General features: G+C 43.2%; 1 protein-coding gene across 1 annotated transcript in view; it reads left to right on the top strand.

Moving 5' to 3' along the window:
- The first annotated feature begins 2,299 nt into the window (after positions 1-2,299).
- The window catches only part of LOC148013721 (3'-5' exonuclease domain-containing protein), a 37,317-nt gene continuing 13,017 nt past the window's right edge, over positions 2,300-26,599 (top strand). Inside the window, exons 1-4 of the mRNA XM_087668626.1 lie at positions 2,300-3,366; positions 3,456-3,602; positions 18,834-18,966; positions 19,204-19,604. Of these exons, the coding sequence (XP_087524752.1) occupies positions 2,410-3,366; positions 3,456-3,602; positions 18,834-18,966; positions 19,204-19,604 (1,638 nt within the window). The 5' untranslated portion in view covers positions 2,300-2,409. The remainder of the gene's footprint in view (positions 3,367-3,455; positions 3,603-18,833; positions 18,967-19,203; positions 19,605-26,599) is intronic.

Below are 26,599 nucleotides of genomic sequence, written 5' to 3'. Positions count from 1 at the left end.
AGAGAATGGGCAACTAGTGCATGAGTAGTTTATGCAAGCTATTCCCAATGAGTTCAATGCCTTTATGTAATCTTAGGGGTATACTAGGAGTGAGATCAATTATTGCATATGTATGAGGAATGCTAGGGATGGTAGCATTATGATCACGATTCTATATGTGGATGACATGTTAATTGATGGAAAGTATTATGGATGTGGATGCTTTAAAGAAAAGGTTACATGAGACCTTTGATATGAAGGACTTGGGGAAGAATGTTTGTCACATTCTTGATATGCACATAATGTGAGATTGAGACAGAAAGATACTCTATTTGCCTAAAAAGGAATGTATTGGTAAGGTATTGGAGTGTTTCAATATGGAGAGGTGGAAGGTTATGATCAATGTTCCATTATCTCCATATTTGAAACTTAGTCAAATGGACAACCCAAGTCAAATGAGTAGAAGGTTAAAATAGCCAAGATTCCATATGCATCCGCAATTGGTAGCTTGATGTATGCCATGGTTGCTACACACCACACATTGGGAGTAGTTAGTAGATATTTAACAAATCTTGGCAAGAGGCATTAAGATGTAGTAAAGAATAACATGAGATACTTGAATGACGTTAGTTCTATGTACATATGCTTTGGAAGGAAATATGTATTTGTTCTCATATATATAGATATTGATTTTGCAAGGAGTGTAGACTCTAGAAGGTCTATTACATGTTTTGTCTTCACTTTCATTAGGTGGTATAGTCCCTTAGATATATTGATTGCACCCATGTACAACTTTATCCACCACTGAGGCAAAGTATGTTGCAGCTATTGAGGCCTACAAGGAAGCTATATGGCTTACTTATCCAATGAGAGACTTGGGCATTGCAAGAGAGGTGCCTACATTGCATTGTGATAGTTAGAGTCCCATTCAATTGGCATGGAATCCTATCTTTCATGTAAAGACAAAGCATAGTGAGGTGAAGCATTACTTCATTAGGGAGGTGCTTGAGGACAAGTGCATTGAGCTCATTAAGATTCGAACAAAACCCTCTAAGTGCTTTGCACACTGCAAAGTGCTAATGGGCTTTGGATAGTATCATCACTTTCTTCTTATACTTTCATAAAGGCACATTGGCCTTTAAGTGGGAGGTTGGGGTAAAGGCCAATAGCCAGGTAGACACCCCTTGTATATGTACATATTGTAGCGTCACATATAAGTAAAAATTAAAAAATTAAAGTTATCATTCATTTTGTATATACATAACTCCCTCGTGTTCCTCTCTCTCTCAATCCTCTTGCACTCCATAGCTTCTACCCTCTTAACACACACACACCCACACACACACACGCGCGCGCATATATATATATATATATATATATATATAGAGAGAGAGAGAGAGAGAGAGAGAGAGAGAGAGAGAGAGAGAGAGAGAGAGAGAGAGAGAAGTGATTCTAGGCTTCTTTCAAGTACAATGGCCCTTCCTCGATAGCAAGACCTAGCTTTACATGTGGGAGAGAGGGAGGGGGAAAGGTGAGAAGTTCGTTTTTGAGAGAGAGAGAGAGAGAGAGAGAGAGAGAGAGAGAGAGAGAGAGAGAGAGAGAGAGAGATCCTTTGCTGCTCTTTGCCATGGTCCATGCTTGCCCACATTGTTATCATTTTACAAATTTACTCTATCACTCAACCTGCTAGCTTGTTCTTCTTGCATGTTGCATGATGCTCCCTTCCTTGTGTTGCCATTGTATATTGCCACTTTGTGCATATATATGATTACCTACCCATGAGAGAGAGAGAGAGAGAGAGAGAGAGAGAGAGAGAGAGAGAGAGAGAGAGAGAGAGAGAGAGAGAGAGGATGTGAAGGGCACGGAGCGATTCTAGGCTTCTTCCAAGTAGAATGGCCCTTCCTTGGTAGTGAGGCCGAGCTTTGTATGTGTGAGAGAGAAGGAAGGGAGGAAGGAGTGACGAAGTTCGTTTTTGAGTGTGATATATATATTATATATAAGGAGAAGACATGGTACATTTCTCATTTTAAGATTTGAATTTTAAACATAAATTTTGGGGAGATCTCAGGTTTGGGAGGCTTGTGATGGCTCAATAGATAGATACATGAGGTGCAAAAAGATGTAGTCTTAATAAATTTCCTGTTTTAAGATTTGAAATTAAACACCTCAAGGCTCGTAGGTGTAGGGAGATCGTAGGTTTGGGAGACCTGTTATGGGTCGGTAGATACCTAAGGTGTAGTCAAAACGATTTATACATTTAAAAGAAATTGTTGCCCAAATGACAAAACAGTTTAGTATGCCGGTGCGGCCCCCCCCCCCCCCCCCCCGGCTGACTTTTCTGTCACATACGCTCTCTCCCCGATGAGTGACTTGACCAGACATTTGCAAGTTGGCGGTCGGGAACTTGTTTTTCAATTCTGAGCTGCTTCCATGGCGGCCCCTTCCCTCTACGTCTTCAAGGCATGGCCTCTGCCTGAAGACTGTATACACTACGTGGACTCGGTCGATTCAGAAGGCTTCTCTTTATTCTTGTGGGCTTTGGATCGCTCCTACATCGTTGCCATGGACGCAGAGTGGAAACCCGTTTCAAGCAGAAAAGCAGGGCTGGTGAGCCCTCGTGTCTCTCTGATGCAGATCGCTTGCAGGCTACGCAGTAACCACGACGTAGTGGAAGAGGTGCTTCAGCAGCTCCAGGAACAAAGCAATCTAAGGTCTGATTGTGACAGGAAGGTCGTGCAGGACCCGTCGATTGGAATATTCCAAAAAGAGGAAGACGCTGAGAGCGGGGACGATGGTAATAATGACGTTCCGAATGATGATTCAGAAGAGTATGAATGCAATGCAGAGGGTGGGCACCGTGTGGATGATGGTGATTATGACAGTCCTAGCGACAGTGAGTTTGGCACAGAGGCAGGTATCCCCGCAGAAGACTCTGGACATGTGCATGTTGAACCCCAGGAGGATTCATGTCCTGCTGTTGATATGACAGACAAGGTTGTTCAGCAGAGCAAGTCAAACCCTAGCATGGCAAATGCCTTATCCTGTATTGATCAAGATGGAAGCTTAATTATGCACAGGGAAGATGATTCAAGGAGTTGTACGGCAGGCTTTGTTGCCACTTCTGATGGGATGAAAAGGGCCCATGAGCTTCAAAGGACTTCTCAAGCTCAGGATTATCTGCAACGCAGTTTCTGTAGCTTAAAAGAAAAAAAGGAGATGATTTTTGTGTTAGATATGATGTCACTTCCAGTCCGGTCATTTTGGGAGTCAATGAAAAGAATGCTGGTCTCTCAAAATGTTCTGAAATTGGGATTTCATTTTAAGCAGGACCTGGTCAACCTTGCACGATCTTTCCCAGGTTCAGATGCTCATTCTTGCTTTGACAAGGTTCGTGACATTCTCATCCTGAAGATGTCCACACTTTTCCACTGCACAGAAGTATGCCATGCAACCTAATTTATAACATTTGAAAACAGGTAGATCCGTATGTGGATGTTGGTAGACTCTATCATGAGCTGCTATGGTACAGATTGGGCTCTATTACAGCTGCATATGATGTATCTCCATGGAGCCTGGGCTTATCTAACATCTGCGAACAAGTGCTGGGTTATTCTCTCTCCAAGGTAAACTGAAAGGTAAACTGGACCAAATCATCTCACCTACATTAGGTTAGAAAGTTTTGAGTCTCTGCTGTTTTACAACAATTTTGCCTGACCTTTGGTTTAGCTCCCACATATTCTTCCAAGTACCCAAGCTAAATGTCAAAGGTGTCAAAGTGAGCACAATGTAGTTTTCCTGAAGTTCAGGTGAGCAAGAATATCTGTCTGTTCCAAAATAAAGAAAATATACCTTAGCGAATGGCAGAAACGCAAGATAGTGGTGACTGAGGGCAGGATGGGAAAGGGAAAGAGAAGGCAGGAGGCAAAAGCTTGCAGAAATTCCTGCGCAGGTGAAGGGATAGAGCAGTGGTTAACTGCATATACATCACATGAACCTGTGACTGCATATACAGTGGACAAACCATTTATACAGGCATGAGCTAATGTTATTAGTAACAGGGGACAAACTAGATGAACCTGCAACTGTCTGAACAATAGGGCCTGCTCCCCTAACTTCAGTGCCATACACATATCCCCATACCTGTTTTGCAACCAGCACATTACACGTCATGTTAGAGCCCACATTGGATAGTTGGTACCATCCAACTTGTGATTCTCCCCAAACATGTTGAGCAAGTCACTTTGAGCTGCTATTTTTCTTACTGCATGTATTTGATAAATGCAATCAGCTGCTGTCCAAAAATCTGGTTCTGTGCAGCACAAAATAAATCTAATGCAAAACTCAAAAACTTACAGATTTCAACTGAATTGAAGATAACGTAGCTGAATGTTGAGGGAAATATTGCCAATGTGGAGAAAACTGCTGCCAATGTCTCCAACATTGCTGGAGATGCTGGATTGAGCCTCAATCCTGGTAAATCTCAGCAAGATTAGCAAAAGTCCCATTTTTTGGTGAAGCAATTCTGAAAAATATCTCTCGATAATTAAAGGACCCAAATTTTATGAAGAAATTGACTCCGAATTTGGGGGCTATTGCAGATAGCCCAAATTTGCTGATGAATTTAGTTCCAAATTTGAGGTGAAGAGCAAAAGTCAAAAAGTTGAATGAGAAATGTACTCAAATTTGAGCAGCTCCAACTTTCAAGGTCTGCTGGTCTGCATTGTGGAAATCTGCTCTGGGTTGTGTACAGGGTGGTGTTGAAGACTGCTAGTGTCAGCAAAGATAGGCAGCTGAAGGTGGTGCACAGTAGACCAGGAGGTGAAGCTGGTGGTTTGGACATGAGCTGTGGGCGACAAGGGCGGTGCTGCAGGTGGATAGGGTTGCATTGGCCAAGAACAAGAAGGTGGCAGTGCTGTGCAGTCCGACAAGACAGATAGGGTGGTGCTAACTAGGCAGACAGCTGGTGGCGAAGCTAGAGTCAGCAAGCCAGAATGACATAGAGCAGGCGTGCATAGTGGGCGTGGATGTTGGTGCAAGCATGCAGCAGTCTTGGGCAGACTTGGTGTGTCCACTGGCAATAGTTTATTGGAGCTGGCGGCGGCTCTGTGGCAGTCGGAGGCACTGGCGGATACTGTGTAATAGCTGCAGGATCAATTTTCTGAGCTGGAGGAGATGGCCTTGTGGAGAGCAAGCTGGTGGAGCAGCTCAACAGCTATGGTTCCGGAGCTGAGAATAGCAACTGAAGATCTGAGTGAAATGCCAAGCTGAGAGCTCGACGACAGTGGAGAGCATGCTGGCGGAGCAACTCAATGGCTATGGTTGCTGAGCTGAGAATAGCAACTGAAGAACCGAGTGAAATGCCAAGCTGAGAGCTCAATGTATGGTTGCCGAGCTGAGAATAGCTGCGGTTCCAGTTTGCAGAGCTGGAGGAGGTGGCCTTGTGGAGAGCATGTTGGTGGAGCAACTCAATGGCTATGGTTGCCAATCCGAGAATAGCGACTGAAGAAGCGAGTGAAACGCCAAGCTGAGAGCTTAATTGCAGTGGTGGTTCAAGAGCGAAGTGGAGATAGTGGTTTTGATAGTGCTATTGGATTGATGCTCAAATGCATGCACACACACTTATAGTGAACAATGAACAACAAAAGAAAGAGATTACTGAAATATTACATTCACTATGCGAGAATGATAAAATGAAAATACAACTCTAAGATACTATAGTACTATACTGTAACGGGCGTTTCATGAGTAAAAACCCTTTCTAGCAAAAAGGTAAAAAGTGCCCATGTGCAAAAGGGTGTTTACACTAGAACGATTGGCAAAACACAATAAGTGTGACATCCCTCTTGTCCACCATTCCCTTGATCTTTCTCATCTTCCTCGATCCTCAGTTCTCTATTCTATGGTTGGCCCTCATGGCACTACTTGTTCAACCATGTGTCCTTCCCCATCTTTAAAGAAAGACAAGCTCAATGGCTTAATTGAGCCATTTGGTCATGCAAGATTGAGTGTATTCTTTGACACATTTGATCTTTGGGATTTTGACATCCTCCCTACTTGTCATCCCATTGTAGACCTCGAGATTAGGCTATAGTGGATTTGGTAGTTACCATGATTCTCATTTACGTGCGACACATCCATAATGCCTCTTAAGGTTTGGACCTGATTGTCCTCCCTTTATCAATTCAAGATCTTTGCAGAGTTCTCAACCACAAAGGATTGCATCAAAAAGATGGAAGAGATTTGGGATAAGCTTTCATTCCTTGGTAAGCTTGTCGTCTTAAAAGACACAGTACTGATTATGTTGCCACATCTACCATATGAGAAGTACAATGCGCTCTACCCCTATTCTTACCTCTCGTGTTTGGGACACCATTACATGGGAGGAGTTAGTTTCATGGTCCTTGAGCAAGATGCTTGACAATGAGTGCAAAAGGTTTCCCAAGTGTCCACATTGAGGGAAGACCTTGCATCTAGAGAAAAGTGCTAGAGCTTGAAAGCAGTACCCTCACCTTTGTTGTGATGTGAAGGATGGAGTGAAGGAGCCTACATCTTTATCCACATCGACTTCCATTGTTTGGATTGAGTTAGTTTTTCTTCACATCCATCAAGTGAAGGACTCTCAGCTTTTTCATATTTAAAGAGGCCTTGGCTCATGGATAGCAACGTTTTGAGTCATACATGTGATTGACTTCAAGATCTCCATTACCAAGAGGACATCATCACCATAGGTGACATGTCACTAGTGTCTATTAGTGGTGTTGGCACCATGTTGATTCTAGTTGATCATCCATCTTTGAGTTCTATAGTGGAAGTCTTTCATGTCCTCGATTTGGACTTCCGTCTCCTCTCAAACTACGGTCTTACTTGTCTTAGGACCTAGATTGTCTTTACAAATGAGTTTGTCTTTGTAGAGGATGTTACCTTAGGAGCTATCCTTTGGATAGATTGCTAGGAGTGTGGGCTCTATCAACTCCATTCTCTTCTTTTGTACAAGATTCTCCTCAACATCTACCCCTTGCCTCTATCAAAAGATTACGTACTAGTGAGACAATAGGGTTGGCGGGGAGGAATACGGAGTGAACTTGGCAAACATGGAGAAGAGAAGAGAAGAGAGAAGAAACTTTGATGAATGGAATGATGAAGTTTTGAATCATGGAGTGAATGTGATATAAGGGAACAAGGGTGCGGTAGCACAAGGAAGATGATGAAGACAGCCACGAACCATGAGTTGCAATGCCCTCCTGAAGGGGTGTGAGGGTAGTGGAGAGGCTAGAGAGAAGAGGTGACGGATTGAATGAATCAGCCGTGACGAATGAATGAGAGAATGACCTATAAATAGGCACAGTCAGTCTAGGATGGCGCCCCTTTTTGGGGCTGGAAACCCTAAACGCAAAATGTAGAAACGCAAAAAACACAAATTGTGGGTGAAGGGTTTCTCAACACCCCCTCTCAGGCCCAAAAAGGGGAACAAGAGAAGCGTGAGGTGGAGATACAATGCTACATGTTGAAGAATGCTCATGCAGCAGGTGCCACTTGGAGAGTGTCCCTCGTGGGGAAATTATTCACTTGTCCAAGTGCCCTAGTATAAAGATGATGAAAACATGCAATGCATAGGAGGAATGTTGGACTTTGTGTGGTGCCAAGAACCATAAGGATATGCCCGTACTCGATCTCGGGAGGTGGCTTCATGTTGACCAAGGGACAAAGGCGAGAAAAAGAGAAGGAAGAAGATGTAGAGGATCCCTAAGATCCAAGATTTTCACCGGAAAGGGAACCTGCAGTAAAGAACAGTAGACAGAGTGAATTGGGGAACCCGAAACTCAACCTCAGGAGAGAAACCACTAGCTCCGTACATCCGTGCTGGAAGGAATACGAAGGTCTCGTTACCAAGTCGCAGTTGAACCTTCGAGGTTTTGATCTAGGTGGTACTTGAACATCCCGGGTATCAGTAGAAGAGATGACTGGTCGAAGACAGCCACCCCAAGAAAGTAGAGGATGGGTGAAGAACTTTGCGGAGTAGGTTTCCCTTCTGAGGTGGAAGGTGGAGGGGCCCCCACTGAAGTTGAAGAAGAAGTAGATGTCCCCCTTTGAGGGCAAAGAAATAACATCCCCTTTGAATCCCCCTCTGAAGTAGATAGGGAATCCAAAAACTCATGGATCATGAACTCCAAAATGTTTGATGATGAAGGAAGTGCCGCTGGTCGTGCCGAAGAAGGTATTGGGGATGTTGAAGAGCTCCCAGAGGTAGCCTCTTGAATCTGAGTAGTTGAGGGTGAGGAAGGGTGGGGTTCATAATGAGCCAGAGGTGGGCAATAGTCGCTGTCTCTTAGTGGAGCGGATTGGGTAGCCGAAGAAGAGGAAGGAGTCAAGCAGCCACTGTCTCTTGAAGGGGCGTACTGATGAGGAGACGGTATCAGATAATCACTATCTCTTGATGGAGCGGACTGCAGATCCGTAGGTCGTGGAAGCCACTTTATCTAAAAATAAGTGGGAGAAGACTCCGTTGACATTGTGACGATCTCCAGGAGGTCGTAGCGCCAATCGATTCTCCATGTGCTTGGAAGGACTTAGTACGCATTGGATGTGTCTTATTGCCGTGAGCATAGTACTCTAATAGCCGATGTAGAATAATCTCTGTGGCCCAGAAAGGAGAGGTGGCACAAGGAGTGCTTGGTGGAAGATGCGTATACTTTGGGGGGATGGGGAGCAAAGGTTGAAGTCGGCAAGTATTGGTGGTGTGTTCGGTGATGGCACAATAGGAGCACCCAATAGTCTGGTCATTTGTTGGTAAAGAAGCCATGGATACCAGTGTGCCTTGCTGAAGAAGGAAGAGGTCAGCCACCATGAACCATGAACTGCAATGTCCGCCTCAAGGGGTGTGAGAGCAGTGTGAAGCACGAACCACAATGTCCGCCTCAAGGGGTGGGAGGGTAGTGGAAAGGCTGAAAGTGAGCTGCGAGTGGGAGGAGGATGCGACCAACAATAAGAGGTTGCAACCAGTAGAAAAACGCAGATGAGGAGAGAGAAAGACTAAAAACGCAGGCAGCAGGTAAGAGAAAGACTAAAAACGTAGGCGGGACAGCCTACAGGAGAGAGAAAGACTAAAAACGTAGGTAGCAGGTGAGAGAAAGACTAAAAACGCAAGCATGACTGCAAGAGAGAGAAAGACTGAAAATGCAGGAAAAAAACAGCAACAGCAGTCAATATGCTGAAATCAGCTCTGAACAGTGTGTGATAGGCTAGAAATAGATGCCAGAGGAAGATGATGAAGATAGCCACGAACCATGGACCGCAATGTCCTCATGAAGGGGTGTGAGGGTAGTGGAGAGGCTAGAGAGAAGAGGTGACGGACTGAATGAATCAGCCGTTAGGAATGAATGAGAGAGTGGCCTATAAATAGGCACAGCCAGTCTAGGATGACGCCCCTTTTTGGGGCTGCAAACCCTAAACACAAACCCTAGACGTAAAATGCAAAAACACAAAAAACGCAAATTGCGGGTGAAGGATTTCTCAACAGCCTCACCTATCAGGCTATCTTTCCTTTCACATGTTCCTATCCATCCCCCACACCTTCCTTTGTGTTAGCGGATTAGTAAGCTCATTAATGAGTCTATGCATGTGCATTTGTGGGTTGGGTATAGGAGATTATTTTAGGTATTTTTTTTGTGCCTATTTTTGTAGTTTCTAGGATTTTTGACTAGCTAACTCTATTTTTAGGCCATCATGATGATGGCCCACTTGATGCATTTTAGGCATTATTTTTTGCATATTTATTTGTGGGCTTTCTCCTCGTTAGTCATTCGTCACTTGTCGCCTTTCAGGTTAAGTCTTGTTGGAGAGAGGGAGTCAGTGCCAGATCTCAAGGTCAGTACATTATACATTGCTATGTAAAAAGATGACGTACCAACAAGACAGTAGGGTTTGTGAGGAGGAACACAGAGTGAACTCGGCAAACATGGAGAAGAGAAGAGAAGAGAGAAGAAACTCTGATAAATGGAATGATGAAGATCTAAATCATGGAGTGAATGTGATACAAGGGAACAAGGGTGCCGTAGCACAAGGAAGATGATGAAGATAGCCACGAACCACGAACCGCAATGTTCTCTTGAAGGGGTGTGAGGGTAGTGGAGATGCTAGAGAGAAGAGGTGACAGACTGAATGAATCAGCCGTAAGGAATGAACGAGAGAGTGGCCTATAAATAGGCACAATCAATCTAGGATGGCGTCTCTTTTTGGGGTTGCAAATCCTAAATGCAAAAATGCAAATTGCGGGTGAAGGGTTTCTCAACACTCTCTCTCAGGCCTAAAAAGGGGAACAAGAGAAGAGAGAGGTGGAGATGCAATGCTACATGCTGAAGAATGCTCATGCAGTAGGTGTCACTTGGACAGTGTCCCTCGTGGGAAAATTGTTCACTTGCCCAAGCACCCTAGTACAAAGATGATGAAAGCATGCAATGCATAGGAGAAATGTCGGACATTGTGTGGTGCCGAGAACCATAAGGATATGTCCGTACTTCATCTCGGGAGGTGGCTCCATGCTGACCAAGGGACGAAAGCAAGAAGAAGAGGAGGAAGAAGATGTAGAGGATCTCGAAGATCCAAGATTTCCACTGGAAAGGGAACTTGCAGTAAATAACAGTAAACAGAGTGAACTGAAGAACCTGAAACTCAACCTTGGGAGAGAAGCCACTAGCCCCATGTATCTATACTGGAAGGAATATGAAGGCCTCGTCACTAAGTCGCGGCTAAACCTCCGAGGTTCCGATCTAGGTGGTACCTGAAGATCATGGGTATCAGTAGAAGAGATGACTGGTCAAAGACAGCCACCCCAAGAAAGTAGAGGATGGGTGAAGAACTTCATGTGGAGTAGGGTCCCCCTCTGAGGTGAGAGGTGGAGGGCCCCCGCGCTGAAGTCAAAGAAGTAGATGTCCCCTCTGAGGGCAAAGAAATAACATCCCCCTCTGAAGTAGATAGGGAATCCAAAAACTCATGGATCATGGACTCCGAAATGCCTGATGATGAAGGAAGTGCCATCGGTCGTGTTGAAGAAGGTATCTGGGGTGCCGAAGAGTTCCCAGAGGTAGCCTCTCGAACTTGAGTAGTCGAGGGTGGGGCTCAGAATAAGCAAGAGGTGGGCAACAGTCGCTATCTCTTAGTGGAGCTGACTGGGTAGCCGAAGAAGAGGAAGGAGCCGAGCAGCCACTGTCTCTTGAAGGAGCGGACTGACGAGGAGACAGTATCAAACAATCATTGTCTCTCGATGGAGCGGATTGCAGATCCGTAGGTCGCGGAAGCCACTGTACCTGAAAATAAGTGGGAGGAGTGCCGCTGGCATTGGAACGATCTCCAGGAGGTTGCAGCGCCAATCGATCCTTCATGTGCTCGAAAGGACTTAGTGCGCATCGGATGCGTCTTATTGCCTTGAGTATAGTACTTTCATAGCCGATGCAGAACGATCTTTGTGGCCCAGAAAGGAGAGATGGCACAAGGAGTGCCTGGTGGAAGACGCATATACTCCAGAGGGGTGGGGAGCAAAGGTTGAAGTCGGCAAGCATCAATGGTGTGTCCAGTGATGCCACAGTGGGAGCACCCAGTAGTTTGGTCATCTGTTGGTAAAGAAGCCATGGATACCAGTGTGCCTTATTGAAGAAGGAAGAGGTCAACCACCATGAACCACGAACCGCAATGTCCGTCTCAAGGGGTGTGAGGGTAGTGTAAAGCACGAACCGCAATGTCCACCTCAAGGGGTGGGAGGACAATGGAAGGGTTGGAAGTGAGCTGCCTGTGGGAGGAGGATGTGACCAGCAATAAGAGGTTGCAACTAGTAGAAAAACACAGGTAAGGAGAGAGAAAGACTAAAAATGTAGGCACGACAGCTTGCAGGAGGGAGAAAGACTAAAAGCGTAGGCAACAGGTGAGAAAGACTAAACATGCAGGCAAGACAACTTGTAGGAGAGAGAAATACTAAAAACGCAGGCAATAGGTGAGAGAGAGACTAAAAACGTAGGCAACAGGAGAGAGAAGGACTAAAAACGTAGGTAGCAGGACTCTGATGATGTGGCAGGCTATACGGCAGCAGGTTTGCATAGGAACAGCAGTCGCCTGGTTGGAATCAGCTCTAAACTGCGTGAAAGAGGGCTGGAAATCAGGCACCAATTGATGGAGACAGCAATGGATAGCTTTGGCTGAGATGTCCCCCGCGAACGGGGTGTAGGCAGCAAGTTGAAACACCTGAAATCTGCAAAAACGAGATTTTGATGTAGCGGAAGAAGAAGAGAAGTGGATGCTGAACCCACCATTGGTCTTTGCCTTCACTGGAGTGGAGGATCTTCGTTGCTAGGTGAGCAGATCTGGCTTTGATACCATGTCAAAAGATGACATACCAGCAAGACAGTAGGGTTGGCGGGGAGGAACACGGAGTGAACTCGGCAAACACGGAGAAGAGAAGAGAAGAGAGAAGAAACTCTGATGAATGGAATGATGTTGTTCTGAATCATGGAGTGAATGTGATAGAAGGGAACAAGGGAGCTGTAGCACAAGGAAGATGATGAAGATAGCCACAAACCACAGACCGCAATGTCCTCGTGAAGGGGTGTGAGGGTAGTGGAGAGGCTAGAGAGAAGAGGTGACGGATTGAATGAATTAGCCGTAAGGAATGAACGAGAGAGTGGCCTATAAATAGGCAGAGTCAGTCTAGGATGGTGCCCCATTTTGGGGCTACAAACCCTAAATGTAAAACGCTGAAACGCAAAAATGCAAATTGTGGGTGAAGGGTTTCTCAACAATAATGTGGTCCAGGTTTGCTTTGCTGATGTGCTTGGGGTTGTCTCCAATGCCTCCTGATGATGGCTTTGATCTAATTGCGGTATGGGCCCCTTAGTCTTGGACTTGATGGTTGAGGTTGTCAGGTTGGGTGAAGTGCAATGTGTTAGCAACAAAGGGTTAATTAATGTTGACCCCATTTTTCAGCTTATAAACATCTTGAAAACTTAAATATTAAATGTACCTAAAGTGTTCGGGCGCCCACATTTAATGCACCCAAAGTGTCCAAGCATCATCTTAGACAATTGGTTGGCTCATGTGTCTATAAATATGGATTTGTCTAGCCACTTTGCACATCCCTAAATCCTCTTGCATTCTAATCTCTCAAGTTTAGCCATCATCTTTAGTTGCTGTAGCAGTGACCTTTTGGAGGCTTTGCACAGGTGCATTTGGTTCATGCATGCATTTGGTTCCAACTGCTGTCCTCATCACTCCAACCCTCTTTTCAATGGCTGAGCCCCTATTCTAGTGTTCAAAGCTACTGCCCTGATCATTATGACGTGTTGGACTGTTGTGTTTTCATCTCTATAGATTGTCTTGATATTGTCCGTTGTTTGGAGCACCTTTTCAGCATTGGTCTGATCTGCATTTGCATCTGCAATAGGTTGTTTTAGACAGCACTATTCAGCATCGGCCTGATTTGTGATTCCAGGTACAGCAGGTTTTTAAAGATTTTCAGCATTTTTCTACATTATCCTTTGCTCCTATTAGTCGTTATTGCACTTTGGATCTATCCTTGGTGGATGATACTCTTCAATCTCCCTTGGTCCATTGCGTCAAGAGTCATTGGCTATCGGACTGCTTTGCCTTTGAGCATTGTGTACATTTACTCATTTATATTTATCATTCATTCATTCATAGTTTCTATTCTTCTTCTCATTTTTATGTTTTTGTGTTTTGCAGTGTGTTTTGCATTTTTGTTTGAGTTATTGAAACTAGCCTTTCTTCTTGGCAAGGGTGGTGAATGACCTGATTTACCACAAATCACAACAAGCAATAAATATGCACATATTTAAAAATGCAAACTTTACCACTTAATCTTGGATATCCAACACTGGAGGGGGAGTAGCTTTTCTAGTGGTCTTAAGCTATAGGTGATAGTTTCCATGGTTGTTTAAGCAGGGCAACAATAGTTTTTCGGTCTTTATTGCAAGGAAACTTTGAATTTTCTCTATATACGGCATTGTCTCTCATTTTACAGCCATATCTCAAATCCTCTCAGCAAAATCCAGCCGTTTGAGTCATCGGAGGTGGAGATATTGGAAAATATCTAATGTAGACCTTTGTAAACTAGTTTACAAAAGAAATTAGGGTTTGCTAACCTCCTTAGGATGTGCTCAGAATTGAGGGCTTAGGACCTTGAATTTCAGTGGCTGAATTAAAGAATTTCAGGGAGATTGAAGAGGCTAGCTAAACCATATCAGATTTGGGGCTTACTTTGTCTTTTAAGGAGTAGGGTGAAGGCCAATACCCAAGCAAACTAAGGGGAAAATTGGTTTGAAGGCTTGGTGGTCAATTGTGATAGCAAGAAGTACTTGCATTATATGAGATCAAAGAATCTTAGTTGTATTCCATCTATTTACAGTAACAGTTAAAGAAATACAGCAAGGCGCGTTGGTTTTGGGGCCAATAGGTTGTCTATTGTCCAAGATTAGAGTGGTAAAGTGGGCATTTTCAGTTTATGTGAATTAATCACTTGCTATAAATATCAATTAATCAAGTTTTTTACCACCCTATCGAAGGAGGAAGGTTGGTTTCATTAGAACGCTGAAGCATGATGAGACACGGGCTGACCTCTTTTAATCTTCAATACAATTGCTGCCAACAATGACCAACACTTCACAACACTTCATAAAATCAAATTTCCCCTTGATTGTACTACACTCTGGGCACAATTGGGTCTTCAATCTTTTGGCATGTGGGTCATAGTAAAATGAGAATGTGTTTCTCTCGGATTGGCTACAAAGTTTTTTGCATTTAATTGCTACACTGAGTAGGAGGTATTCAATAATTGGACACTAATCTCGAGGTGGCCACAAAAACCCTAATTTATAGTAAATTAGGGTTTCAGCAAATATTTTTCAATTGCTCTTCATTCAAAGTTGGAAATGGTTGAGAACTATTGAGGGAATTTAGAGGATGATAGAGAAAATCAATTGAAAGGAGTATCTTTTGAATGGTAGCTTCGATGGTGCTAACAACCTAAATGGTTGAGAAGTGCTGAGAGAATGTTAAGAGGATGAGAGAAAATCAGCTGAAAGAAGCACCTTTTGAATGGTAGCTTTGATGGTGCCAACAACTTTGAAAGGTTGCTGCCCTTGTTTTGGTGTGCTGTGCAATCAGTTGTGGCTGTGTTAGAGCTTATCTGGCAATCCTTTCTTTTTTTCTTTACCTTTGAATGTTGGAATCATCCTTAGTCAGCCCCCAAACAGCCTTCTCTCAACTTACACAGGTAATTTTGACAAGTGACAGCCTCTTTTTTCCCCTGGCAACCTTCTCATAGTTATTTTGAGCATTGATTTATTATTCCTTGTGAAGAAATACCCTAACATAGAAACACACAACATCGTATGACAAAGCAATAGAAGAAGATAGTTAGGGTTAGGGTAACTTAGAGACAATGAACATAGAGAATGTATGAAATGATATGACTATTGAATATACAATGCTCATTTAGCAAACACATTATGTAGTGAATGAATATTATACCTCGAACTTTTGTATCTCAAGGATCAAGGCAGGGGTAATGAGCCAGAGAGTGTGTCGTACTCCGAATGGATTCCGAATCGCAGCAAGGCAGCCTCTGGATGTCAAACACTAGCAAATGCAGCCAAGGAAGGCTGAATCTAATATAGAAGGTAGTGTAGGAGAGATAAAGACTAAAAACATAGGTAAGGAGAGAGAAAGACTAAAAACGTTGGCTGCAAGAGAGAAAACAACAAATGTAGGCTGTAGGAGAGAGAGAGACTAAAAACGCAGGAAAAATCAGCAGCAACAGTCAACATGCTGAAATCAGCTCCAAACAATGTTTGGTAGGTTGGAAATAGGCGCCAGACTATTGTAGACAGCAATGGTCAGCTTGGACCGCGATGTCCTCTATGTCCGAGGTGTGGGCAGCAAGTTGAAATACTTGAAATTTGCAAAAACGAGATTAAGGCTGAATGGAGGGTAGCAGACCTATTTATAGAAAGTTTGGGCCCTCCCAAGTGGGTTTGTGCTTATGGGATACATACACTCTCTAGGAATGCATTTCTTTTTAAATAAACAAGGTTTCCTTCTTAATTAAGCATGTTTTGGGGCTGTTTAAGCGAAGCTTTTAGCTCAACATTCCTTTGTCTCTATCCAAGAATTGGCTAGTGTCCATTCACAATTAATGTGCTTAACCCATGGGACATTTAATTATGTCAACATTAATTGGCCTTGGACTAGCGTTAAGTTATTAATTAATGCCTCGTCCTTGAATGTCACCATTGGACATTTCAATGGCCCAAACTAACACCAGGCACCCACAAGTATCTATCCAACATAACTTTATGCAACTTTTGCAAGTGTCACCCACTAATCACTTGGGGTACTTAGGATGTCAATATGACATAGTTGACTTGCTCTTCACATGTGTACAAGTTAATGATGCCAAAGCTAAGCATTAAAAATACATGTCCCCATGATGGTTATTGTATTTTAGTCATGTTTGTATATTTTGTGTTTTCTAAGTGCAAACCCTAGCATATTCTCACATGCTATCAGATTTGATACTCTATTGAAGAGTATCCTAGCTATTATGGAGGCTTGGTTTGTATGAGATACACAAGCAACATGTAACCAACTCACAATAGTTGACACACCTTACTCTTGGGAAGCTATGATGTCTTCTCATGTTTCGTCTTTACTAGAGGCCTTGAGGAGGCATTATGGTCTCAACGAGGACACTATGCATCATCTCGCTCATCTGCTATAGGTATAGAGTGTATGTCAAATTCAGAATTCACAAAGCACTTGCAGAGAATATGACCCGACTACACTTTCTCCTTTAGACTCTCCATTGTCAAAAGAAGTGCACACTAGTTAGAGTTAGTTGGTGAGGCTGGCTACCTCTCCATTCGGGGAACATTTGAGACAGCTCGTCTTTATTACAACCAAACCTAGTGTTAGATTCATTTAACCCTTTTGATTCATATGAAGAAAACCCTATCCTTTGCTCCTTCTGGTGTGTAGGATTTGGATGTGAGTCACCTAGGAGACCACGATCAGTATGAGTATGTAAATGTCCATAGAGGAGGCTCTAGAGGTAGACCTATGTCTATAGGTATACCTGTTACATTACCTTCTCCTTGATTTGAGCACGTTGTTGGTTCTAATCATTTGCAAAATTTTTTGAAATCACCACATAGAAACTCGTCCTATAGTCAAAGATATTGTGCAATGGATTCCCACATTTGTATGTGAATTCTAGATGATTGTTGAGCATAAACTGCCACAATCTATATATTCCTCCCTGCAACATACATTGTATCACCAACCATCAACCATGCTAGTCATTATATACCACTTCTGGCTGCAAATCATGTCTGACTAAATGAAAACATGTGAGAACTGTTTAGATTCACCATAGAATATGTCGTAGCAAGCAAAGAAACCATGGTGCCCAGCCAAGCTATAGTGGTTATGCTCTTGTAGAGGTATCACCTTAGGATGCATATGCACATAATGCGTGAACGGCTTCCATTTATTTGTATTATAGAGGCCTTGTATATTAGAAATGACACAGTTTATTGGTGCAAACGTTTTACTTATGTACAAGGAGGATCGGAAATTCATCAAACGTTTGCCATGGATCTATATCATGCCGATTGTTATGTCCACTAGGCTGACCTATCTCAATCATATCCAAGTCGAGCAATCCTTTCTTAAGCACATCAATCCCCAACTTAGTTAGGAATGCCAGTAGAAGCAGAAGTTTGACCTAGAGTTGGAGAAATTGCATCCCAGTTTCAACATTGTAGAGGCCTTTGTCTTAACACCATAACCTTTTTAGGTGGTTGTCATTAATCTTGATGTGTGCCTTCTTGATCTTTCACTTTCTTCTTTTCATTTATCTTTTGCCTTTACAACACTTCCTGGCTGCAACATTGTGTTTGATTGATTGATTCTATAACCTTGTCTTGAGTTTTATTAGCTGGACGCTTTTGTATCTTACCTATAGTAACAGGTGGATGAACAATAAGTTTGGTGCAATTTATGACATGCAAAGAAAGTTCCTGCAAACACTCCCCATTTCAAATCAAAATATATCTCCCTCAACTGAACATCCTCCACCTCCACAGTTACAGAGGGAGGAGTGGGTTTCTTTGTATCTCATAGAATGCAAAATCTGTTCCGATTGCTAGTTGGAGGAGGTGGACAAATCACCTGTTCCACAAAACTAACCAATCTCGGAAAACTAACAGCCTTCACCTAGACCAGAAAATGATGGCGAATCAAACTTTGATAATTTTGTTTGGAGACCACTGCAAAACATGCACCATTTATCTCCCATAACAAGAGCAGAAAGCTCCAAAAGTTCTTGCTTGCAAGAAGCTTCCGTGGGGTGAACCTCATGAAAGCCTCAAGTGAGGGAATTTCGCCAATAAAGAATGCGATCATTGCCATTAGCGATAATTTCTTTATGTGTTCACCAACGATGGTAAAATTTCAGTTTGTGTGTAATGGTAGGGACTTGTTTATTTCCTGTCTGTCTACTTTGCTGGAATTCTTCATTGAAAGCGTAAAGAACATATTTTTGCATCAGCATCTTCAGTTTGTGTACCATTTCATCCCAGCAATCTGTCTTCTCTTGGAGTACAATTGATCTGTCACAACATTCACAAGCAATTGGATTCTCTGATGTTGCCATTTGCTGTCAGTACGGCTACCCAAAAGCTGATCTGTGAACTTGGTAGATTACTGAACAGTACTAGCACAATTTATTGCAACTTTTCACATAGAAATGATTGCTGCCAACACTTTTAAGCTCCCTTCTAATGGAAATGCAGGATTTACAATGTAGCAATTGGGAGCAGAGGCCATTAACTGTGGAACAGAAAGTCTATGCTGCAGCAGATGTGCACTGTCTTCTAGTTATCTATGATATGCTTGAAATGGAGGCATCCTCTTTGAAAGCTAAAGGTGTATTTATAGATTTCAAGCTTTCTATTGTCCAGACTTCTTATGCCTTTATCACAAGGCTGTCAGAAGTTATAGTTTATGTCTGTACTCTTTAAAACAAATATTAGGTTATGGAAAGAATATAACACCTCGTTTATATTTAGTCTTTCACAATCCTTTATAACTCTCCTGTTTCTTGTTCATCTCTATCCTCTTCTCGTTGTGTACTAATTCATGCTGCCTGTGTGGCAATTTCAGGTAATAAATTTTTCCATGCGGATAACCTTTGGACAAATGTGACCAAAGGCATTGCAGAGTTGCTTACAAGGGATTCGGTACATTTGGAAAGGGATCCATTTTGTGGTGGTGTAGTTCATGCACACAGGGGCACAGCAGCAAGAATGGTTCGAGCTACACTGGAGGGCGATATAACTGAAACATTTTCTTGCCATGTGCTAATTGCGAGAAGGTTTGGTGAGAGACTACTAGCAAATAGAGATGGCAGCTCCAAAACCATCAAGCGGAAGCCAAAAACTCGCCGAGGGAGAGAGCATGCAGGCATTAAGAGACAACTCGAAACTCACAATTGGATTGGCCCTCCTCCTTGGGATCCATTGTGTGGTGGTGATGGTTCCCCGAAATTTTTATGTGATGTTATGGTAAAGTTTATGCTGTGATTATCTGAGACTAGAGGAGGGAAATTGATGATGTATTTATTTATTGGGCTTGGTGATTTGGTTCTGGTTTACTTAACATGCACTGTATCAGTCCTTTCAACTGAAACATGGCTATTTGCGATGCATTGCTTGCTCTAGTCCTTTTTAAGGGCTGCATTAGGTGCTAGCGTGTCACAAACTTGATGAAGCTAAATGAAGTGGATGAGCCACACTTAATTATGAAAGAAGGTTGGGTATTATGAGGTTTATGTGTGTCTATGTGCCACAGACCTGAATGCACTGGAGGGCTAGCTTGATGGAAATTTCAGGCAGGTGTTTGGAGAAGATCTCTCAGTATAAGGGACTCTCGCAAATCCCAGAAATAAAACAAGTAAAGAAATTGTAGTTGTCGCCGATTTCTCTGCAAATTTAATGACGATCATCTAAAAGTTTTTAACAACCCAAAGTTAATCACAATCATCTAAAGGTTTTTAAGAATAATTTAAAGGTCTTTAACAAAAAATTTGTCAAATAAGAATAAAAGGTATTTATTGTGAGCTATCCAAATAGTCAAAGAGCTGAGTCTTGTCCAATGCAAGAAAAAAGCACAGTGACCCCAATATATATGGAGGAGGCAAAATGAGGCACTAGGTTATTGCAGCTGATATTGATCTAGGGAGATGACTTGATATCCCATCTCATTTCTGTCCAAATCTAGTATTTTGAGTTAGCCTAGGAACCACCTGAAAATGCTGGAGTAATGCCTTGATCTTGTATTTGACGAGCCTAAGATGTCATTGTTTTTGCAAGCTTGAAGCAACAATCTTCATCAATTGTGTGGTGAACAAGCCTTAGATCACGGTAGGCAAAAAAGTAAGCTCTTTTATTCTTTGCTTTCATCCACAAATTCCTTTCTTTAATGCTTTCATGGTCTGTCATTATATTTTAGACACGTTGCGTAAGCAGATGAAGCCTCAATGGGCAATTTCATGGAGGTGGATATTTATTGATGCAGAGATCGCGGAGGTGTTCTCCCATCTGCCACCTAGGAAAAGCCCTTGTTGGGATGGCTTCCCTAATGAACTGTTTTTAGTGTATGTTGACCAGCTTATGGATTTAGTGGCTTCACTTTGTTGGCATGTTCAGAGATTGGGTTGTGTGCCTCCATATTGCAAGATTGCAGTGCTTTGATTGATTTCGAAGGTTCCTTACTCCCAAACTTTGAATTTGTGGAGGCCCATTTTGTCATGGGATCCTTGTATAAAATCTTCTCTAAGATCATTGCTAACAGATTGAAGAAAGTATTTGCACCTATTTGCACTTGCTTTGGGGCTTCATATTAATACTCCCAAGTCAGCTCTTATTAGTTGCACAAAATAAGACCTGCATACTTTGGGTTGGCAAGGAGAGGTGGTAACTAAGGGCATTAGTTTGAGACATTTGGGCTATTCCTTGGCGGCAAGTGGTTTGTCCAAGAAGCTGCTTGAATGGATCTCCGCACATATTGTTGACAAGTTTGAACATTGGAAATCACTGGCATGGCCTTTTCATGTACACCTTAAAGTGGCTTAGACAATCATGGTGCCCACGATTTCCTATTATTTGCCACTACTTCCTTGGTCATAGTCGAGTTTGTGGGAGATCACCTAGTTTGCTCACTTCATGCTCTGGAAGGACTCTACTCAATGGAGCATCTCTTGGATCTCTTTGAATCATATCTGTACTTTGAAAAGAATGGGGAATGGAGCTATTTTAGATGTGGAGAGACACACGATTGCCCTTCATTGAACTTTGATTTTGTTTATCTGTGTTGGACAGCAGTCTTGGGTTGCTATTGCAAGATTCTTTCTTGAAGATAAAAGCATATTGCATGGTAATATATGGATCTTAGCCTCGTTATGGCATGTTATTAATGCTGATCAGCTTGTTTATCTTAAATTTATCGTACTATGGACTCACTTGGGTCCATTCGTGGATAGTGGTACTTGCGAAGTCTTTGTGGCATCCATCAGCCGATTGGTTATAGGCTAATTCTTTACAAGCTGAATTGCTGGCTGCTTCAAGGCTTGTTTCATGGGAAGGCAAAACAGCAAATGGCAAGGCTTGGGCTGATTACTGTTACTTTTGAAGCTCGACGTGATAAAGGAAAGGCAAAGGATGTTGGGGGTAAAGGCGCCTCTGCCTAGCCGCCCGTGTATTACTACACTGACAGTCACCGCCATTGCACACTGCAGGTGGCGGGCGCCCGTCACCGTCACTTTATTCTTTATTCTTTTAGTGACAGTTTGAATAAGGGAAGGCCTGGTCACACATTGTGACTGTTGGAGTTCCCATTTCTAGTCTCTTCCTTTTTTGCTATTGCTCTCCCGCCATAGCTCTCGAGTTCAACCTTCGATCCGTCGCTCCCTTTCAACTGGTATTAGAGCTTTGCTTTTCGACTCTTGAGCTTGGTTCGTGGCATTCTTAGCATCCCATCGACTCCTTACTTGCATTAGGTTTCCTTCCCAGCAGCCATATCCGACTCCTTCGAGCTCCCGTCACTCCCCGGCTTCCCGAGCACCTTCCCAACATTTTTGGGCACCTTCAGGGCATTACATCAGAGGTATTTGATCATTTTCTTTAGGGTTTATTTCAGTTCTCGGTCTCACAGGCTGTAAACAAGATTGGGGCAACCACCATTGAAGCTCCCTTGCTTCATATCTCACTTGCCTTTGAACAAGACTTATTGGAGCTTATTTGAGGCCTTCCTTGGCTTTAATTGGACCCCTCCAAAGCTTGGCCACCATTTTTTGCAGCCCTAGGATCAGCATTTATAGTTGGCGGAATCACGCAGCCCTCCCATATGTGTCTTCAGCATTGACAGTCACAACAGCAGCTCTCCCCCTCCATTGGCACTTCGAAAGGCTCCATTTCAAGCATATGAACATGCTTTGATGCTTGGTTTTGATGGTTGATGTGTTGGCATAGCATTTGGACTGATTTAACACTGTTTTGGGACTGTCATAATAGTCCACAGGCAGTTTATGACAGTGTTACACTGATATTTGATGCTATAGCTTGTTTGGCATTGTCATTTAATGTCCGGTTGGTTCCGTTTGATGCCCGGATGTTAGGGGAATGTATGCCTATTGTTTGGCAACCATTTGGAGCTGATTTTGGTGCTGAAATTCTCAGTTTTGAATAGTAAATCACTGCTGTACACAGTTGGATTGAAGTCATTTTACTCATGTATACTTATGCCTATGCTTTTCGGGCTATATTTCGGACATATATGGTGATGTATTGACACTTGGAGCTCGACATAGATCTTGGTTTTGATTCGGGATCGTTGGTTGAGTTTGAGCTCGCTTTGCAAAGCATTTGGATGCTCCGTCTTGGATGTACTTATGGCATGTATGTTGCGTATGTCTGATGCTTTTGTCTGACCGGTCTTGACATGCTTAGCCTATGCCATTACTACATGCTAGTTACATTGTTTGGAGCCTATTGCTATTGGAGCTTGGTCTTGGCTTGACCTTGGATTCTCGGAGCTTACTTGAGCTATTTATTGGCTTGCGAGAGTTGTATCTTGGGATGTATTTGATGTCTTACATGCTTATGGATGCTACATACGGATGCTCTACCGTCTACATGTTCGGGATGTACTATTGATGTATTGTCTTGGACTTATGTCATTGGCATTGTGTCTTGCCTTGGCTTGAGCTCTTGAGCTCGTACATACGGCTTTTATGCCAGTGGGAGCATTCTTGAATGCTTATTAGACATTGAGCAAGTGGTACTTTTATGCATTGAGCCGTTACATGCTATTGAGCAGTTACAGACACTTGAGACTTTGGGACTTCTTTCCTTTTGGGATGATATATTATATGTCTTGGTTCACTGTATGCTTATGAGCTAAGTCTCAGTTTTGGATCCGTATCATTGTGAACTGACACCTACTTGTGTCAAGTTTTGGTAGTGGCAGGAATACTTTGCCCCGTTTCCTGGGGGGTGTGCCTACTCACTGGCAGATGTTTGTATGACATACTTGGGTGTTGGATTCATGCTTATCGACCGTCATATGCTTATGCTATGTCCGCATGATGCCGGCTTTGGTCTTGGCAGTATCTGATTGCCTTGGGATTCGATTTTGGCACTGTTAGCTCTCTTTTACTGAAATCTGGAATTTATTACAGCAAGCATATATGTATGGACTGACATGGATTTTTCATGCTGAAACACTCTGAAATGATGTACTTTTACTAATATTTGGTGGGCAGCAGCTTTGGTTCCACTTTCTTCGCCATTTTTCCTTGATTTTGGTAATTTTTTGGTCATTTTCTGCAGTAAACAGCAAACAGTTTTGAGTTGTCTACAGTCTTCCAGCTTGCATTATGGTGAGTTCGTCCACTGATCATGCTATTTTTAACATTACTAAGCTTGATGGTACGAATTACTCTTATTGGAAGAGCCAGATTTGGCAGGTGGTGGTGTAGAAATCGCAGATCAAACCTTTGAGGTTAAGTGGGTATCCGCCTGTAACTATGTTAGATGAGGAATGGCTTGAGCTTGATGAGTTATGCAAGTCCACTATTGTATTCTCTCACAGAACAGGTTCACTATAATGTCTTGGAGGAAGAACAGAGTGCATGGCAGTTGTGGGAAAAGATCAAAAATCTCTATGACAAGAAAAGTCCAATGAGTCAGATGTATTGGCTGAAGCAGCTTATGGATCTGCGCATGAAGGAGAATGTGACCATGTTTGCTCACTTGAGCCAGTTCCATGCTATACTCAAGAACTTGAGTTCGCTTATGGATCTGCGCATGAAGGACAATGTGATCATGTCTGCTCACTTGAGCCAGTTCCATGCTATACTCAAGAACTTGAGTTCGCAGGATATCACTTTTGCAGAAGATGTCACTCCTCTTTTCTTGCTTGATACTCTTAATGAGTCATGGGATGTATTCCGCACTGCATTATGTGCCTCTGTTGTTACCTTGAAATTGTCTGATGTTGAGAGTGCTCTTCTGTAGGAAGAGATTAATCGTAAGAATTTGGATGGCTCTCATATGTCGCATGCTATGATAGTTAGAGACAGGAATGATGGATATGGAAAGCATGGCAGTGGTAGTGGCCGTGGACGGGATTCTCAGAAATCTCGGTCCAAGTCTCGTGGGAAGTCACGTAGCGAATCCTGTGGCAGGAATGCAGATGTTACTTGTTACCATTGTGGGAAAAAGGGCCATATTAGGCCATAATGCCATGAATTGCGCAATGAAAGGTGCAAAGATAAGGGAAAAGACAAAGTGTAGGATAAGTCTTTTGATCGCAGCATAGTGCCTGCAAAGTCCAGTGTTAAAATTGAAGAGATCAATGTTATGCAGCCTGAGAATGTTGATGATGATGATCAATGTTATCCTAGTAGCTTTTTCTAGTGCTTCGTAGATGATAGAGATACACTCTATGTATGCACAGTGTTGGCTCTTGGACTCAGGTGCATCCTTTCATGTGACACCTTGCCGAGAGTGGTTTCGTTCATACCGTACGGTTTCGGGTTCTGTGCACTTCGGTGATGACAGCTCTCTTGATATTGTGGGCATTGGTGATGTTAGGTTGCAGTTTCCTTCTGGCAGCATTTTTGTTATGCAGGATGTACGTCATGTACCTGCTTTGACACGCAGTCTCATGTCAACTGGACAGCTCAATGACGCAAGATATCATGTATGTTTTGGAGACTCTGCATGGAAGATCACTCGTGGTAGACTTGTGATTGCGAGAGGTGCCAAGGTTGGCAGTCTCTACCCCTTGATTGTATCAGCTTTTTCCCTTGATCATGTTTTGTCTGTGGGTTCTATCCCACATGTATCTCTTTGGCATGCCCGTTTGGGCCATATGTCTTTGAAGGGAATGAAAATGCTTTCTGGTTTGCAGTACTTACCGGCCCTTGATTATGCATGTTTTGATTCATGTGAGCATTGTCTTTATGGCAAGCAGACTAGATCTACGTATAAGAAGTCTGGTAGGCCACGCATGAGTGAGCCCTTGGCATTGGTACATTCGGATGTTTGTGGGCCCATGCCTTGTTAGTCTATGGGTGGTGCAAAGTATTTTGTTACGTTCATAGATGATTTTTCACGGAAAGTTTGGGCTTATCCCATTAAGCTAAAATCCGATGTCTTGGCTGTGTTTCAGAAATGGCTTGCATTGGTTGAGAACTAGTTTGGGTATAGGCTAAAATGTCTAAGGACAGATAATGGGGGTGAGTATGTCTCACATGCTTTTGAGCAGTTATGTGATGAGAGGGGTATTAAGCGTCAGTTGACCGTCCCCTACCCCCCCCCCCCCCCCCCGAATGGTTTGGCTGAGCGGATGAATAGAATCATCCAGGAGCGTGTACGCAGTATGCTTAGCCATGCAGGCCTACCATAGAGCTTTTGGGTTGAGGCAGTTAGTACAACTGTGCATATCATAAACAGATCACCCTCTAGTGGTTTGGATTTCTAGGTTGCAGAGGAGGTATGGACTAGAAAACCTCCCTCTTATGTGTATTGCCGTGTCTTTGGATGTGAGGCATTTGCCATGTGCCCAGGGACAAGAGAAGTAAGCTGGATCCCAAGAGTGTCAAATGCATTTTCCTTGGTTATGGGGATGCAGATGAGATGGGTTATCGTCTCTGGGATCCGCAGGCGCGGAAAGCCATCCGCAATCATGATGTAGTCTTCCATGAAGACAAAATGCATAGGCAGCCTGAGGGAGTTGTTGAGATCCGTAGGGTCATATTTCAGGAGGAGCCGAGAGCTCCCGCACAACCAGTTGGACAGCCTATAGCTGCAGCAGATGCTCATGGTCAGGGTGTTGGACAAGCAGTTGGGCAGGCAGCAAAGCCTGCCGTGAGACGGTCTACTAGAGATAAACGTCCACCTGATAGATTTCAGCCCTCGATGCATTTTGCCTTGGTTACAAATGCAAGAGAGCCTTTCACCTATGATGAGGCTATGTGCAGGGGTGACAATTACTC

Source organism: Lygodium microphyllum, chromosome 26, assembly GCF_053477565.2.
Source record: "Lygodium microphyllum isolate KBCC chromosome 26, Lygodium_microphyllum_v1.1.10, whole genome shotgun sequence".
Classification (NCBI taxonomy): domain Eukaryota; kingdom Viridiplantae; phylum Streptophyta; class Polypodiopsida; order Schizaeales; family Lygodiaceae; genus Lygodium; species Lygodium microphyllum.
Note: the sequence above shows the minus strand (reverse complement) of the source record. Positions and strands in the feature narration are given on the sequence as shown.